The 13,516-nt window shown below is 47.0% G+C and overlaps 2 protein-coding genes and 1 long non-coding RNA gene across 3 annotated transcripts in view; 2 read left to right on the plus strand and 1 right to left on the minus strand.

The window, feature by feature from the left end:
* The window catches only part of LOC112342704 (probable protein phosphatase 2C BIPP2C1), a 24,844-nt gene extending 15,430 nt beyond the window's left edge, over nt 1-9,414 (plus strand). Inside the window, exon 10 of the mRNA XM_024664930.1 lies at nt 9,214-9,414. Within this exon, the coding sequence (XP_024520698.1) occupies nt 9,214-9,279 (66 nt within the window). The 3' untranslated portion in view covers nt 9,280-9,414. The remainder of the gene's footprint in view (nt 1-9,213) is intronic.
* Nucleotides 1-13,461, minus strand: part of LOC112342709 — a 24,331-nt gene extending 10,870 nt beyond the window's left edge. The window contains exon 1 of the mRNA XM_024664936.1: nt 12,986-13,461. Within this exon, the coding sequence (XP_024520704.1) occupies nt 12,986-13,105 (120 nt within the window). The 5' untranslated portion in view covers nt 13,106-13,461. The remainder of the gene's footprint in view (nt 1-12,985) is intronic.
* On the plus strand, nt 8,925-9,207 carry LOC112342710. Its single transcript, XR_002991059.1, has 4 exons — nt 8,925-8,941; nt 8,983-9,017; nt 9,079-9,127; nt 9,182-9,207. It is a non-coding gene; the product is annotated as an uncharacterized LOC112342710 (long non-coding RNA).
* Nucleotides 13,462-13,516: the final 55 nt, after the last annotated feature.

A 13,516-nucleotide genomic window follows, 5' to 3' on the forward strand; every position in this document is an offset into this window, starting at 1 on the left:
ATTAACCTTACAATAAATACTTCAAATAGCACCATATCTTAAGAGCCAAATGCTTAAGATTTGTTGTCCACAAATTCCTGATGCTCGCACTCAAGAAAAGCAATTTCCATCTACATCTGAGAAAGAGGATAACATAAAAATCCAACCTGGAGATTACGATGATAATGTACCTTGTATTGACCTCAACATAGGCAAGAATCAAATCAATGGAGCAATACTTGATGGAGGCTCGGGTGTGTATAATCGAGCATGGTATATGTAAAGCAATGGGACTTGGACCCATACAACCTGCTCCCTTCAATGTCTGCATGGCAGACCAACATGTTGTAAGACCAGCTGGCATAATAAGAGATATCACCATTGGAATCAAAGGACACAAGTTCAAGATCAACTTCGTGGTATTAAAAATGCCAATTGAAGAATCCTCTTACGTACTCTTGCTTGGAAGACCATGATTAAACAAAGTAGTTTATGCTCAATATTGGATGGACCATGAAATTTGTATACAATCAGACAAAGGATAAATGAAAATAGCTACAACTACAACCAAGAAAATTCCAAAAAGATTTCAACCAAATCAAGCCCAAGAATACAATTGGCAAGAAGGCTTGGACGACCTTGAAGAAGCTAAACTCCTTGAAGCTTACCTAGAGCTACGAGCTTTTCAAGAAATCGATTTACACCATGTACTACCAGTAGTGGCTCAAGACCAGCACCACAACTTAAACTCGATGGACCAACCACTCTACTCTACAAAGCTACATGCTCAAAGTCAACAAAGATTAAAGATAAAACAACAAAACGAGAAGCCAACTCTCAAGCCTGAACAATTACAATCTAAAGAATACAACATTCAGATTGATGATAATCCAGCCCTACAATCTAGAAATGACAACTTTACACCCCGAATTAACCTTAATGAAGAAATAGAAGAACTCAATCTTGGACTTCACGAAGATCCACACAACATACTCATTGTTGCAAATCTTGACAAAAACTTCAAGATAAAATCTCAACAATTACTCATAACTTACAAGGACGTTTTCACATGGTCATACAAAGATCTCAAGGGAATACCCCCGAAACTATGTACACATCGCATAGAGTTACTACCAGGAACTCGACCAATTAAGCAAACAGCTTATCACATGAATCCAAACTTCACTGATAAAGTCAAAACAGAACTCAACAAACTACAAAATGCTAGATTCATTTACCCCATCAAGAATGCACAATGGTTGTCACCATTGGCTATCGTCCCAAAAAAATTGCGAATTTGTGTCAATTACAAAAAGTTGAATGATGTCACGGAAAAAGACTCTTTCCTTATACCATTCTCAGACGAGATACTTGACGCAGTTGCAGGACATGAGATGTACTCATTCCTCGACGAATTTTCGGGATATAATCAAGTCCACATAGCGCCAGAAGATCAATACAAGACTGCCTTCATCAGTCTATGGGGCACATATGCATACTCCAGAATGCCATTCGGATTAACAAATGCACCATTTACTTTTCAAAGGATAATTACCAACACATTTCAGGAATACTTGACTGATTTTATGTGCGTCTTCATGGATGACTTCAGCATTTTTGGAGCAAAAGAAAAACACCTTGAACACTTAGAAAAGTGTTTCATTAAATATCAACAAAACCGAGTTGCACTTATATTTTCTTTGTCAAATTAGGAATACTCCTTGGCCATGTCATTTGTAAAGACGGAATTCTCATTGACAAAGCAAAAATAGAGGTCATCGTCAAATGACTCCACCCATGGATTTAACGAGTTTGCGAAGATTTCTCGGAAAAATGGGTTACCATAGACGTTTTATTCAAGACTATGCAAAGATTGCTAAACCGCTTACGGAGCTACTTAAGAAATCTCAAGTTTATGCATGGACACAAGATTGTCAACTGGCCTTTGACACACTTAAGGATAAACTTACAAAAGCCCCCATACTGGTTCAACCAGACTGGACATAGGAATTCATTGTCCAAGTAGATGCATTTGATTATGCACTTGGAGTTATACTTTGCCAGAGAAAAACTGATAATAGAGACCATCTGATTTACTACACAAGTTGTAGACTCTCTCCACCAGAGATGAACTATACAACCACGGAAAAAGAAGCATTAGGAATGGTCTATGCACTCACCAAATTTTGACATTACCTCCTTTCAAACAAAGTCAAGATCATGGTTGATCACCAAGCACTCATACACTTACTCAACAAGACAATACTCACTGGAAGAATCGTGAGATGGTTTCTTCTACTTCAAGAATTCAACTTTGAGATTATTCACAAGCCAGGCAAACAACATACACAAGCTGATCATCTTAGTCGACTTACCACAGGGGAACAAGTCATGAAAACCAATGATGACTTACTTGATTCACACCTTTTTAAGGTCAAAACTCAAGGAATGCTCCAGGATATTTACAAATTCTTGACGACAAACAAGATCCCAAATCACTACTTCACAAATGATCAAAGGAAACAATTCGTCTTGAGGACACAACGATATTCAGTCGTGGGAGACAAACTATATAAGCTTGGACATGACAACATCTTGAGAAGATGCATAGAATCACAAGAAGAGGTTAAGGATCTACTCGATGAAGCTCATGCAGGACGATCGGGAGGTCATTTTGCCGAAGAAATTATGGCTAGGAAAGTGTTACAAGCTGGATTATGGTGGCCAACACTCTAGAAAGATGCCACTCAGCATTGTTAAGAATGTGACATATGTCAAAGAACGAAATTTCCACCGAGGAAACAAACTCAGGAACTCAATCTGACAACAACATTGGAACCCTTCCAGCGTTGGGGACTTGATTTTGTTGGACCTATAGCAAAAAGTAGCAAAGGAAATCAATACATTTTGGTTGCTACCGGCTATATGACAAAATGGGAAGAAGCTCTCCCACTAAAGAAAGCCACAGCAAAAAATACAGCCAAGTTTCTCTATGAAACAATTATAACACGATATGGATTACCACGAGAAATTGTTATAGATCAAGGAACACATTTTCTGAATGAGACCATCAACATTCTCGTTAAAGAATTTATCATCAACCATAAGAAGTCAACACCATATTACCCCCAAGGTAATGGACAAGTAGAATCCACAAACAAAACGCTTAAAAACATACTCAAGAAAATAGTCAAGACAAACCTTAAGGATTGGGATGAAAGAATTTATGATGCTCTTTAGGCTTACAGAACAACTTACAAAGTTTTAACAAATTCTACATCTTTCAAGCTTGCCTTTTTTCTCCCTTCTCCAATATGCATTGATAATGGAAGGCTAGAGTACAAAAGACCCTTTAACTAGTTTTACATGATGGCAACCACTACTTTTTCCTGTTTCTAAGTCTTAAGATTGGAGTCTTGAGACTCGTGATGATACTTCTAAATACAGTAACAAATCAATCAGCTGACCTCAGTATTAGTGGTCGTGGGCAGTGCATTCTAAAGCTCTTTGACTTGTTGGGCAAAGTCGGGCACCCATGCTGGCATGACTTGGTAGTGACCACAGCAAGTTTTGGTTGTTGATATGCAACTAGAACTTGTTTTAAACAGCATATGCATCCTAGTCAAACATGAGGCAGTCAAGAACTCTTGGAATTCCCCATTATTGCAAAGAAATAAAGAAAAAATATCAATGATTATTCTATTTAACTTTCATTCACCATTTTGTTAAGGAAAAACTTAAACAATACACCACATTATTAAATAATAGTTTAAACGACCAGGATGTAATCGTTTGTACTACTCCTATTCCATCTATAGTGCCCAATTGTGTAGTGCTGTTAACAATGTAGAGTTGGGAGGCAGCATTAGTCATGTGGATGTCCTCCGCTGCTGCCTGGTTCGAGGAGCCCTTCCACTGTTGTGAGTTGAGCCTGCAAAGTCTGTTGCAATATTAAAAACGTTTAATTGCCCAGCAAGCCTCACTGGTTTGATCAGTCAGTGTATAGTTTTATCTTAAGAGTAACATTCCACGAACTAGAGAGTAGAATTTAGCTGCTCAACCAAAGTCCCACCCATATCCATAACCCACGCCTTGTCCACCAGTGGAATCAACTCTCTGCGAGGAAAGAAAATAAGATCCAAGCACTAATCACGCAAGTTTACCGCAGATCATGGCTCACAACGAGCAACGTCCTCTCCTTCTTTAAGTATGTGAGGTAAGAATGTAGCTTGGAATTTTTGGTGAGGTGTTGCTCTAACGAAAGGTGAAACCGTGTGATGGTGCTCAAGATCCGTCATAGCATATATGGAATGGAAAATGTACATATGTGTGACATGGTGAACCAGTGAAGACTCGTGTCTCTCCACGTGGACTAGCCACGTGGCACAGGGCCACTCTCAACACTCCCAGTGGGACTGCGGCCATCACGAGTGATGCTCATCAGTGGAGAAAGTCCCAGCCCTTCGCAATGGACTTGAAATCGATCTTGGGGTAGTGCTTTTGTGAAGATATTTGCAACCTGAGTGGTCATGTCGCAGTAGATCAGCTCAATTGGGGTAGAATGCATAATACAGCACCCCCCCTTATTTAGGGTGGGCCCCATTTGTTTATTTGGATTTGCATGCCACCTCATTGCTTACTTGCGCATGCCACCTCATTATTATAAATTAAAGAGATAAATCTTTGAGATGCCCGAGTGGGACTGCTGCCACGGAGGACGCGAGGAGTGAGGCGTGCTGCCACGGAGGACGCGAGGAGTGAGCGTGGCAAAGGGGCAACCACGTAAGAGTGAGGGGTGCTGTATTATGCATTTCTTCCAGCGAGGATTGGCTGCTAATGCAATGCAGCTTTGATTGTCGCAGAAGAGGCGAGTGGGAGTCTTCACACTCACACCAAGGTTAGAAAGTAGTGAGCGTAACCACACACCTTCTTTGGTAGCTTGTGAGGCTGCCAAATATTCTGCTTCAGTACTAGAGGTTGCCACTGTACTTTGCTTCCTGCTGCACCACGAGACTGTCGCACTGCCCAGGGAAAACGAATAGCCAGAGGTGGACTTGCGTGTGTCACAGTCTCCCCCAAAATCAGCATCACAGTAGCCCGTGAGGGTAAGCGCTTTTCCCTGGTAGCACAATCCAAGGTAAGTAGTACCTCGAAGGTACCTGAAGATGCGTTTCACCGCTGCCCAATGTTGAGATCCAGGATTAGCCAGGAATTGGCTCACGGCAAAAGAAATATCTGGGCGCGTACAAACAGCTGGATACATGAGACTGCCAACAGCTTGTCTGTAAGGGATGGAGTCCATGGCTCTCTTGTCTTCCTCTGTCTCAGGAGACATGGCTCGTGAAAGCTGGCAGCCTAGTTCCATTGGTGTCGCCACTGGATTAGAGCTCGTCATAGAAAACCTGGCCAGCATATCTTCTATATACTTGGCTTGGTGAAGATAGATAGTGCGTTGAGAGCGATCACGCACAAGTTCCATGCCAAGAAAGTAGGAAGCCGAGCCAAGAGTTTTCATCTCAAATTGGCTGCAAAGATCTCGCTTAACCTGGAGAAACATTAAGCGATGATTATGGATGACAAGAGTATCATCAACATAAAGAGCGATGATCACAAATGATTCACCCTCCACCCGAATATAAAGATTCGGGTCTGCCTCGCTACGGGAAAAGCCCACACTTAGTATAAAATCGTCAAAGCGTTTGTACCAAGATCTGGGTGCTTGTTTCGAGCCGATCTGGGTGCTTGTTACAAGCCGTAGACAGCTTTCTTGAGAAGCCAGAGATGATCCTCTTTTCCAGCGGCTAGAAATCCTTCTGGCTGTGCCATATAGATTTCTTCTTCAAGCGCACCATAAAGGAATGCCGTGGTCACATCCATCTGTTCCAGATCAAAGTCTCCCACCGCAGCAAAATTAATCAAGGAACGAAGAGTAGAATGTTTAACCACTGGAGCGAAGGTGTCGTTGTAGTCAAGTCCAGGAACTTGCGAGCATCCTTTCGCCACCAATCGCGCCTTGTAGCGATCCGAGCCATCAGGATTAAGCTTCAGAGCATACACCCACATGCTCTTGATAATCTGGCGATTGGAAGGCACAGTTGGAACAAGAACATGTGTCTCGTTCTTTTGCTGTGAAGCAATCTCGGCTTCCATTGCTACACGCCAGTAAGACGCTTCCTGTGAGGCCATGGCTTCTCCATAGGTCCTCGGAACAGTAGGAGTCCCAGCTGCACGAGAGGAGACCATTGCTCAGTAGGCTACTTCCAGACTTTCAAGGATATGGGAGAAACACAAACTGGGAAAATGCTCAAGCGATTGAGAAGTGATGGTGGAGGCGAATTCACTTCCAATGCTTTCAACCAGCTGTGTGAGCAAGGAGGGATTGTGCGAGAACTTACAACGCGAGAGACTCCACAACAGAATGGCGTAGCTGAGCGCAAGAATCGCACACTAGTGGAGAGTGCTCGGGCAATGCTACTTTCCAGTGGTCTGCCTCGCAGCTTCTGGTTTCACGCTGTCTTGACGGCGAACTATCTCCAGAACCGGCTCCCCACCTCTGCCCTTGCTGGCATCACTCCTGAAGAAGCATGGAGTGGCAAGAAACCCACAGTTACGCATCTGAGAATATTCGGGTGTGAAGCGTGGGCACACATCCCTGATGGAATGCGCAAGAAATTGGACCCCAAGAGCCAGAAGGCTGTGTTTGTGGGCTACAGCCTCGATCACAAAGCCTATCGTCTCTGGAATCCAATCACGAAGCAGGAGATCCTGAGCAGAGATGTGGTTTTCAACGAGAATTCTTTTCTTCCTTCTAGTCAAGGTTCTACTTCCAGACCTACCTTGACCGAAGAAAATGACGTTGAAGCGGAACAAGATCAGTTGACTGTCGGCACGATCACTGTGCCGCTTCAAACAGTCCCTACGCAACAACCCATGCCCGCTTCTACTCCAACACCACCAACCCCGCCGCCTCCTCCAGATCCTCTACGCAGATCGATCCGCACAAGGCGCACTGGACGACTAAGAACCTGGATCTAGACTTCAACGAGTGGTGGGATTGGGTATCGGCACCCATGGCAGCCACTGTTCCTACAAATCCGCCTCCAAATCCACCACCTATTTCCCCTCCCATCACAAATCCGACTGTGCCTACAGCGGATATCGTTTCAGTGGACGCAAATCCACCAAAATTTGATGGGAGGAACTGGCGCTTCTGGAAGACAAAATTCGAATCCTATATGGATGAACGAGGCCTCTGGGACATCACCACAGGAACTGAGACACTTCCAGATACAGCTACAGTGGATGAAACTGCGAAGTATCGCAAGAAGGACCGGAGAGCTTTGGGCAAATTCCATGCAGCGCTGGAAGGGCGAGAATTCCATTGCATTGGACGGTGCAAGAGTGCAAAGGAAGCGTGGGAGGCCATGAAGCAGACTTACCAGATCCCTTCAACATCCCATCGCATTTTTTTACGGAAGCAGCTTCATGCACTGGTGATGGCTGAAGGGGACGACCTCAAGGATCATCTTGCTGCAGCGAGAACAATCTTAGATGATCTTAAGGATGTGGGAGCAAACATAGAGGATGAAGAAGAAGCAGAGCTGGTGCTCGTCACACTTCCTCCATCCTTTGATCCTCTCATATGTAGCAGCCGCCAGGACGATGATCTGAGACGAAGAGCAACAACAGGATCAGAGGCCGTTGCATTCTACTCTTCTCTCAGGAAAGAAACAGTGAACAAAGGGAAACAAGGAGCCTCTTCATCCAAGAAGCCCAAGTGTTCTCATTGCAACAAGAAAGGCCATGACGAAGCTCAATGCTGGGTGAAAAATCCATCTCTCAAGCCTGTAAGGAACAATGCAAAGAAAAAGGTGGTACACGCCTTCATCTTGTCACGAGCTATGGCAGTGGCAGCACTGTCTACAGAGTGCATCTACCTGGATTCTGCTGCTACAGACCATATGTTCAACAGTGATAAGTACTTTGAAGCCTATGATCCTACAGCCACAGAGGAGTATGTCATCGTTGGCAATGCCCAGCAGCTTGCTGTGAAAGGAATTGGAACCATCAAGTTCACTTTACCACAAGGAATAGTCGTAAAGATCCACGAGGTTCTTTATATTCCTGGTTTATGTGCTAATTTGTTCTCTGTGGGACAATTTGCTGAGGATGGGTATCAGTTCGCCATTACACCTCGCCAATTCCAGCTGATCTCGACCACAGGAGCCATCCTCACAGCGTCCCGGCCTGGACGGCGTGACCTCTACCGCCTTACCATGCTGCCAGATCTTGCTGGACGGAGTCTGGGCCTACACGCACAAAAGACAACGACCAGTCACTCACTGGAGCTTTGGCACGCACGCCTGGGGCATCCTAGTGCTGATAGAATCAAGCATCTCGCACGCGAGCAGATGGTTGAAGGTCTAGACCTGGACCCAAGAGCCGTTCTTCCATTTTGCCAGGGCTGTCAGCTAGGAAAATCTACTCGCCAACCTTTCCCCAAGACTGGAGCATCTCGAGCTACAGCTCTGTACACACTGATGTGTGTGGCCCGATGGCCACCACAGCAGTGGGAGGTTTATCAGTTTCATTGATGACTACAGTCGTCGCACTATGATCTACCCTATGGCTCGCAAATCCCAATCGTTACACCCTCTTGCAAGGCCTGGAGCGCTTGGATTAGGGCACGCCTCTGTCTACGTAGACGGAGGCTCCGATTCACCCTAGCAAGTGTCGCCCTGATCCTACGGTTTCGAATTCTTCTCGCTCTCCCAGGCATTGCTCTGATACTATCTAACGAAAGGTGAAACCGTGTGATGGTGCTCAAGATCCGTCATAACATATATGGAATGGAAAATGTACATACGTGTGACATGGTGAACCGGTGAAGACTCGTGTCTCTCCACGTGGACTAGCCACGCGGCACAGGGCCACAGTTGCTGATCGCAAAAATGGCGAAGAGGTTTGCAATTTTCTTTTTCCTTCTCTATATCAAGCTTGCAGGGGTGCCAGAATGCTGAAACGGATTCTACCAGCCGGTGAGCTTGTTTACTTTTCGCGTGGCTATTGGTGAAATTCATGGTGTTCTTGCTTTTTAAGGTTGCTTCGACTCGACTATGCTGCCGCGATGCGTCCCCATCCTGAGAAGGTGCAAAGCTTACTTGCTAATTTTTGTAGATCTTCTAAGCTTTGCTGTTTACAGGCTCAAAGAGGGGGTGAAGATGCTTTGCAAAGGCGAGAATGAATTGGAGCGGTGGAAAGCTAGATGATACCACGGCAGTTGTGGCGTTTGTGACCTGATATTTGAGTCGCGAAGGGTAAACATTTCAAGCAGTTTTTGCGGAGGCCAGTGTAAATTGCTCAGGCCGTTAATTTTTGCGGTATTTCCGGTTCTTACGCTAATTGAGGTATGACATCCTTTTGATTTGATTCAAACCGTTCTTTGTGTCTTTTGTGTCCAGCCTTCATTTTAAATCGCAGGTAGCTGCTGCTGAATCTTCCTTTTAGAAATCAAGGTTTTGTTCCATCAGAAGGTTCACAACCTGAAGTTCTAACCTCACTGGAGATTGAACACCGGACAGGACAGGTATCTCTTCTGTTTAGAGGGAACTGCTCAGGGTCACTTGAGGTGTTAGACATGTAGTTTAGCTGGACGATCACGAGCAAGCTCAAGATACTCAAGCTCTCCGGCAACATGATCTCTGGCTCGTCCTTCTCGGGGGTACATCGAGCTGCTAGGCCTTTGGCACGATGGGATCTTTTGCGACTGCGTGGCTCTCCAGGAGCTCTTCAACAGTCGCACTCCCCCGTCCAGCAGCAAATTCCGGAATTTCATTCTCGGCTCTACATCTCTCAGCCATCCAAATGGGTGTGCGGGCTTGGAAGTGCTCGAACAACGTTTCGGAGGAGCTCGTGTGGGCCCTATCATGTCTCTCAGCTTGGGCAGACTCTTTGAGTTTGCTCAGATCTCTCGGAGAACCGGTTGAAGGGGATGGTTCTGAAGGACTAAGTGGTGGAAACCCTGTTACAGTCGAATAGCAACAAAGAGCTCACGGAGAACAGCTTGAAGGACAGCTCCAGGCGAGCTCGTGTGGAGGATCCTTGGATACCGCTTTCATCCCAGTACCGTGAGACTCCACCAGAAAGACGGTGAGGAAGGTGGCGACAAGCCAATTGGCTGGAGCTGTGACTTCCTTCTTTGTCTCGAGTATTTGGTCGCGTGTCCCGTCCACATGGTGAGCCATGGAATTGTTTCTTAGTTGCTCAAATCTTAATTCTTTCTGATCTCCAGGTTGGTAATCACCATTACCAACTAAGAGGAATTTTTTGCATTGAGGCTTTGCAGTTCGGTAGGCGACGAAGAAAAACTTTCCAGGATCGGAGGATGAAAAGTTACAGCCCGAGCTTGCTGTTCTTCGTGCTTGTCTTCTCCGCTGCGGCACTGATACTCGTATGGATTCTCGACATAAAAATTCCGACTCCGCGATGATGTCCTGGAGCCGAACTCTGGGATCAAACTCCGCATCAGCAACAACACCACAAGCTACAAGGGCAGTGACACTTGCAGGAGTAGGAACGAGTACGACTTCTACAGCCGCCGAAGATCGGCGAGCTTCGAGCCATCCGAGTCGCTCCAACAGAAAATCCTAGAGTACGAGGCTTTGCACGGGAGGTGCGCTCCGGGGCCCGAGCAGTGCGCGAACTGTAGTACATGCGGCTACCTCGTCTACGTTCCCGCCAACCAGGGGATCGGCAACAAGATGGTGGCTATAGTAGCAGCGTTTCTCTACGCGCTGCTCACCGACAGGACGATGCTGATCGCGAGGTTGGAGAACCTGGACACGCTCTTCTGCGAGCCGTTTCCATCCAGCTCCTGGCTGCTGCCGTCGAAGCACCTCGAGTTGGCGCCGTGGGACGCCTCCAAGTGGATTGGGAGCCTGGCGGGTTCGCCCAACTGCAGCCGCGGCGTCGACGTGAGCTTCCCCGAGGTGGTGGTGGCCTATCTCGATTACAACTACAGGGACCACTTCTGCCAAGATCAACAGCAAGCTCTCAACTCCAGCGCGCGGTGGATCGTCCTCTCCTCCGGCCAGTACTTCACTCCGGCGCTCTACAACGTCCCGACTTTCAGGAGCAAACTCGAGGAATTGTTCCCACAGCAGGAGGCCATCTTCCATCTCCTGGTGAGGTACCTGTTGCTTCCCAGTGACTTCGTGTGGGACAAGGCGGCCAGGTACTACGACGCATACCTGGCCCAGGCCGAGCTTCTAGTCGGGGTCCACTTGCGAAACCACATCTGGTTCTCGCCACCCAACCTCGCCGAGGATACGTTCGACTGCCTGGTGCAACAAGGCGCGCTCGCAAACACCACCCAGGAGCGAGCTCCCAGATCGTCGGTGAGGAAGAACAGCAAGAAGGTGGCGGTGCTGGTGGTGTCGCTCAACTCGCAGTACTCGGAGACGCTCAAGAGCAAGGTGCTGGGATACGATCTAGCGGACGGCTCCTCGGTGTCCATCCACCAGCCGAGCGTGGAGGGGGTGCAAAACACAGGGAACTTGGATCACGACGCACAAGCGGTGATGGAGATCTACTTGCTGTCGATGAGCGATGTCCTGGTGACGAGCCCGCCATCCACGTTTGGCTACTCGGCAGCGGGGCTGGCGGGGTGAGGCCCGTGCAGTTCGTGTGCGACCAGAACAAGAGCGTGGTTTGCTCGGTGAGGGAGACGATGGAGCCGTGCTACCACGTTTATCCGGCTCAGTCCGCGCTGGACAACATTGAAAAGTGCGAATGCGGCGTGGGTTTCAGACTAGTCTAAAGGACGTTCTTAGAAAGGATGTTGTCTTAGAAAGTTCTTAAAGCTTTTAAGATTTTATTTTCTTTCTCGTGATAGATTTCTAAGTTGCTCCTTGGGTGCATCACGCAAATCTAGCGTCATTTGTAGACTTGCGTGGTCAGGTCATGCTCTTGGCCCACGCAAAGTTGCGCCAAGGCTGCCTTGAAATCCAGGTAATTTGGTACCAAGAGCTTATAGACTTCAAATGGCGAGCTGTCTTTTGTGCAGGACTTTGAAAAACTGCTCGTATAGTGTTCTGGCGTGGAAGCTAACGAGTCTTTTTGACAAATGGCACGCGCAAAGGACTTGACTGTTTACCAAGCCCGGTGGAGAACTTTTTGTGTGAATATAAAACACTGGAGGCCCATTGGATCCAATCGTATCGGAGCAAGCACAGCTCTTGGTTCTTATACAACGATATCATCACTACGTTTAGTGCTTTGTGGCTGGAATGGATCGTGGAAGGATGCTTCTTGCCATCGCATTGGTGATCATGATCAGCGGCAACATCGAATGTTCCAGGCCGGGCTCGTTTTCGGTGATGAGCCAGCAGGCCGAGCTTTTCAATTTCGAATTGCGCCTTCCTGTTGTTAACAAGATCCACACTCTTCTCGAAAGGACCTCCCGGAGAATGCTCCCCCAGCGTCAGCCCACGCCACCCTCCGGCCCTTCCGAGGACAACAACGATCGTGATTGAAGAGGCGGACAGCCACGTGGCTGACACGTCACGCTAGGAGACACGTCTGGCTTTTTTCATCAATTCTCCTCCAAATCCTCCACCTCCACTCCTTCCCTCCCATTACAGTCACACATCAATTTACCCAGCTTGCGTCCATGAGGCGCTTGTCTCACCAAGGTGAAGGGGAATGATAAAGGCAACTTTCCATTTTTCCCTGTCAAGAGACTTGAGAGCTGCGTGGAATTCCCAGAAGTTCCACTCCAGCAAGTAAAGTCTCCACAAGACTTTCAGGGATGTCTTGTACAGCTGCGAGCAATCAGCCGTGGTGCTGGCTTGCCCTTGTTCTGGCAAGAAGATCTGCAAAGAGGAGCGGCTGCAGTGAGTCTTGAAGATTCGCAGGTCGTTCGGATTGGGCATTGGCAGCACTGGCAAAGGCAGATTTTCTCCCACTTGACGTGATGGAAATGCACGTCTGGTGAGATGATCAGCGCCTTGGAGACAGGATTGTAGACCTTGTAAGCCTTGTGTTCAATGCCATAGCCTAGGAAAATGCCTCGTTCGCTTGTTGGAGTGAGTTTTTTTTCTAGTTTTAGAGGGGATATGGACGCCATGGAAGGTGCGCTAATCCATTCGAATTCCACTTTGTGTAAGAACCCTTGACAATCCTGGACCTCAACATTGGCAAGCACTTAAACGCGTCTTTTGGTACTTCCGAGATACGTTTTCTTACGGTCTTAAGGCCAAGAGTCAAGCTTACTGGGCTGGCTTTGGCTAAATTGTTTAGCCTTCACAATGCAGTTAGCAGCAAGAAGAAGAGCGTCGTTGCCTGCTCCAGCTGTGAGGCGGAGGCTAGTTCCGCATGCAAAGAGGCCATCTGGCTTCGCCGCCTCCTCAACGACACCCGGCCCAACACCAATCTACTGTGACAATCAAGGCTACATCGCCTCGAGCAAACATCACAAGATTAATTCCCCGACGAAACACGCACCACGCTGGGAGACACGTCCAGTTCTTTCCATGTT

The sequence above is a fragment of the Selaginella moellendorffii genome, unplaced genomic scaffold, assembly GCF_000143415.4.
Source record: "Selaginella moellendorffii unplaced genomic scaffold, v1.0 SELMOscaffold_116, whole genome shotgun sequence".
Classification (NCBI taxonomy): domain Eukaryota; kingdom Viridiplantae; phylum Streptophyta; class Lycopodiopsida; order Selaginellales; family Selaginellaceae; genus Selaginella; species Selaginella moellendorffii.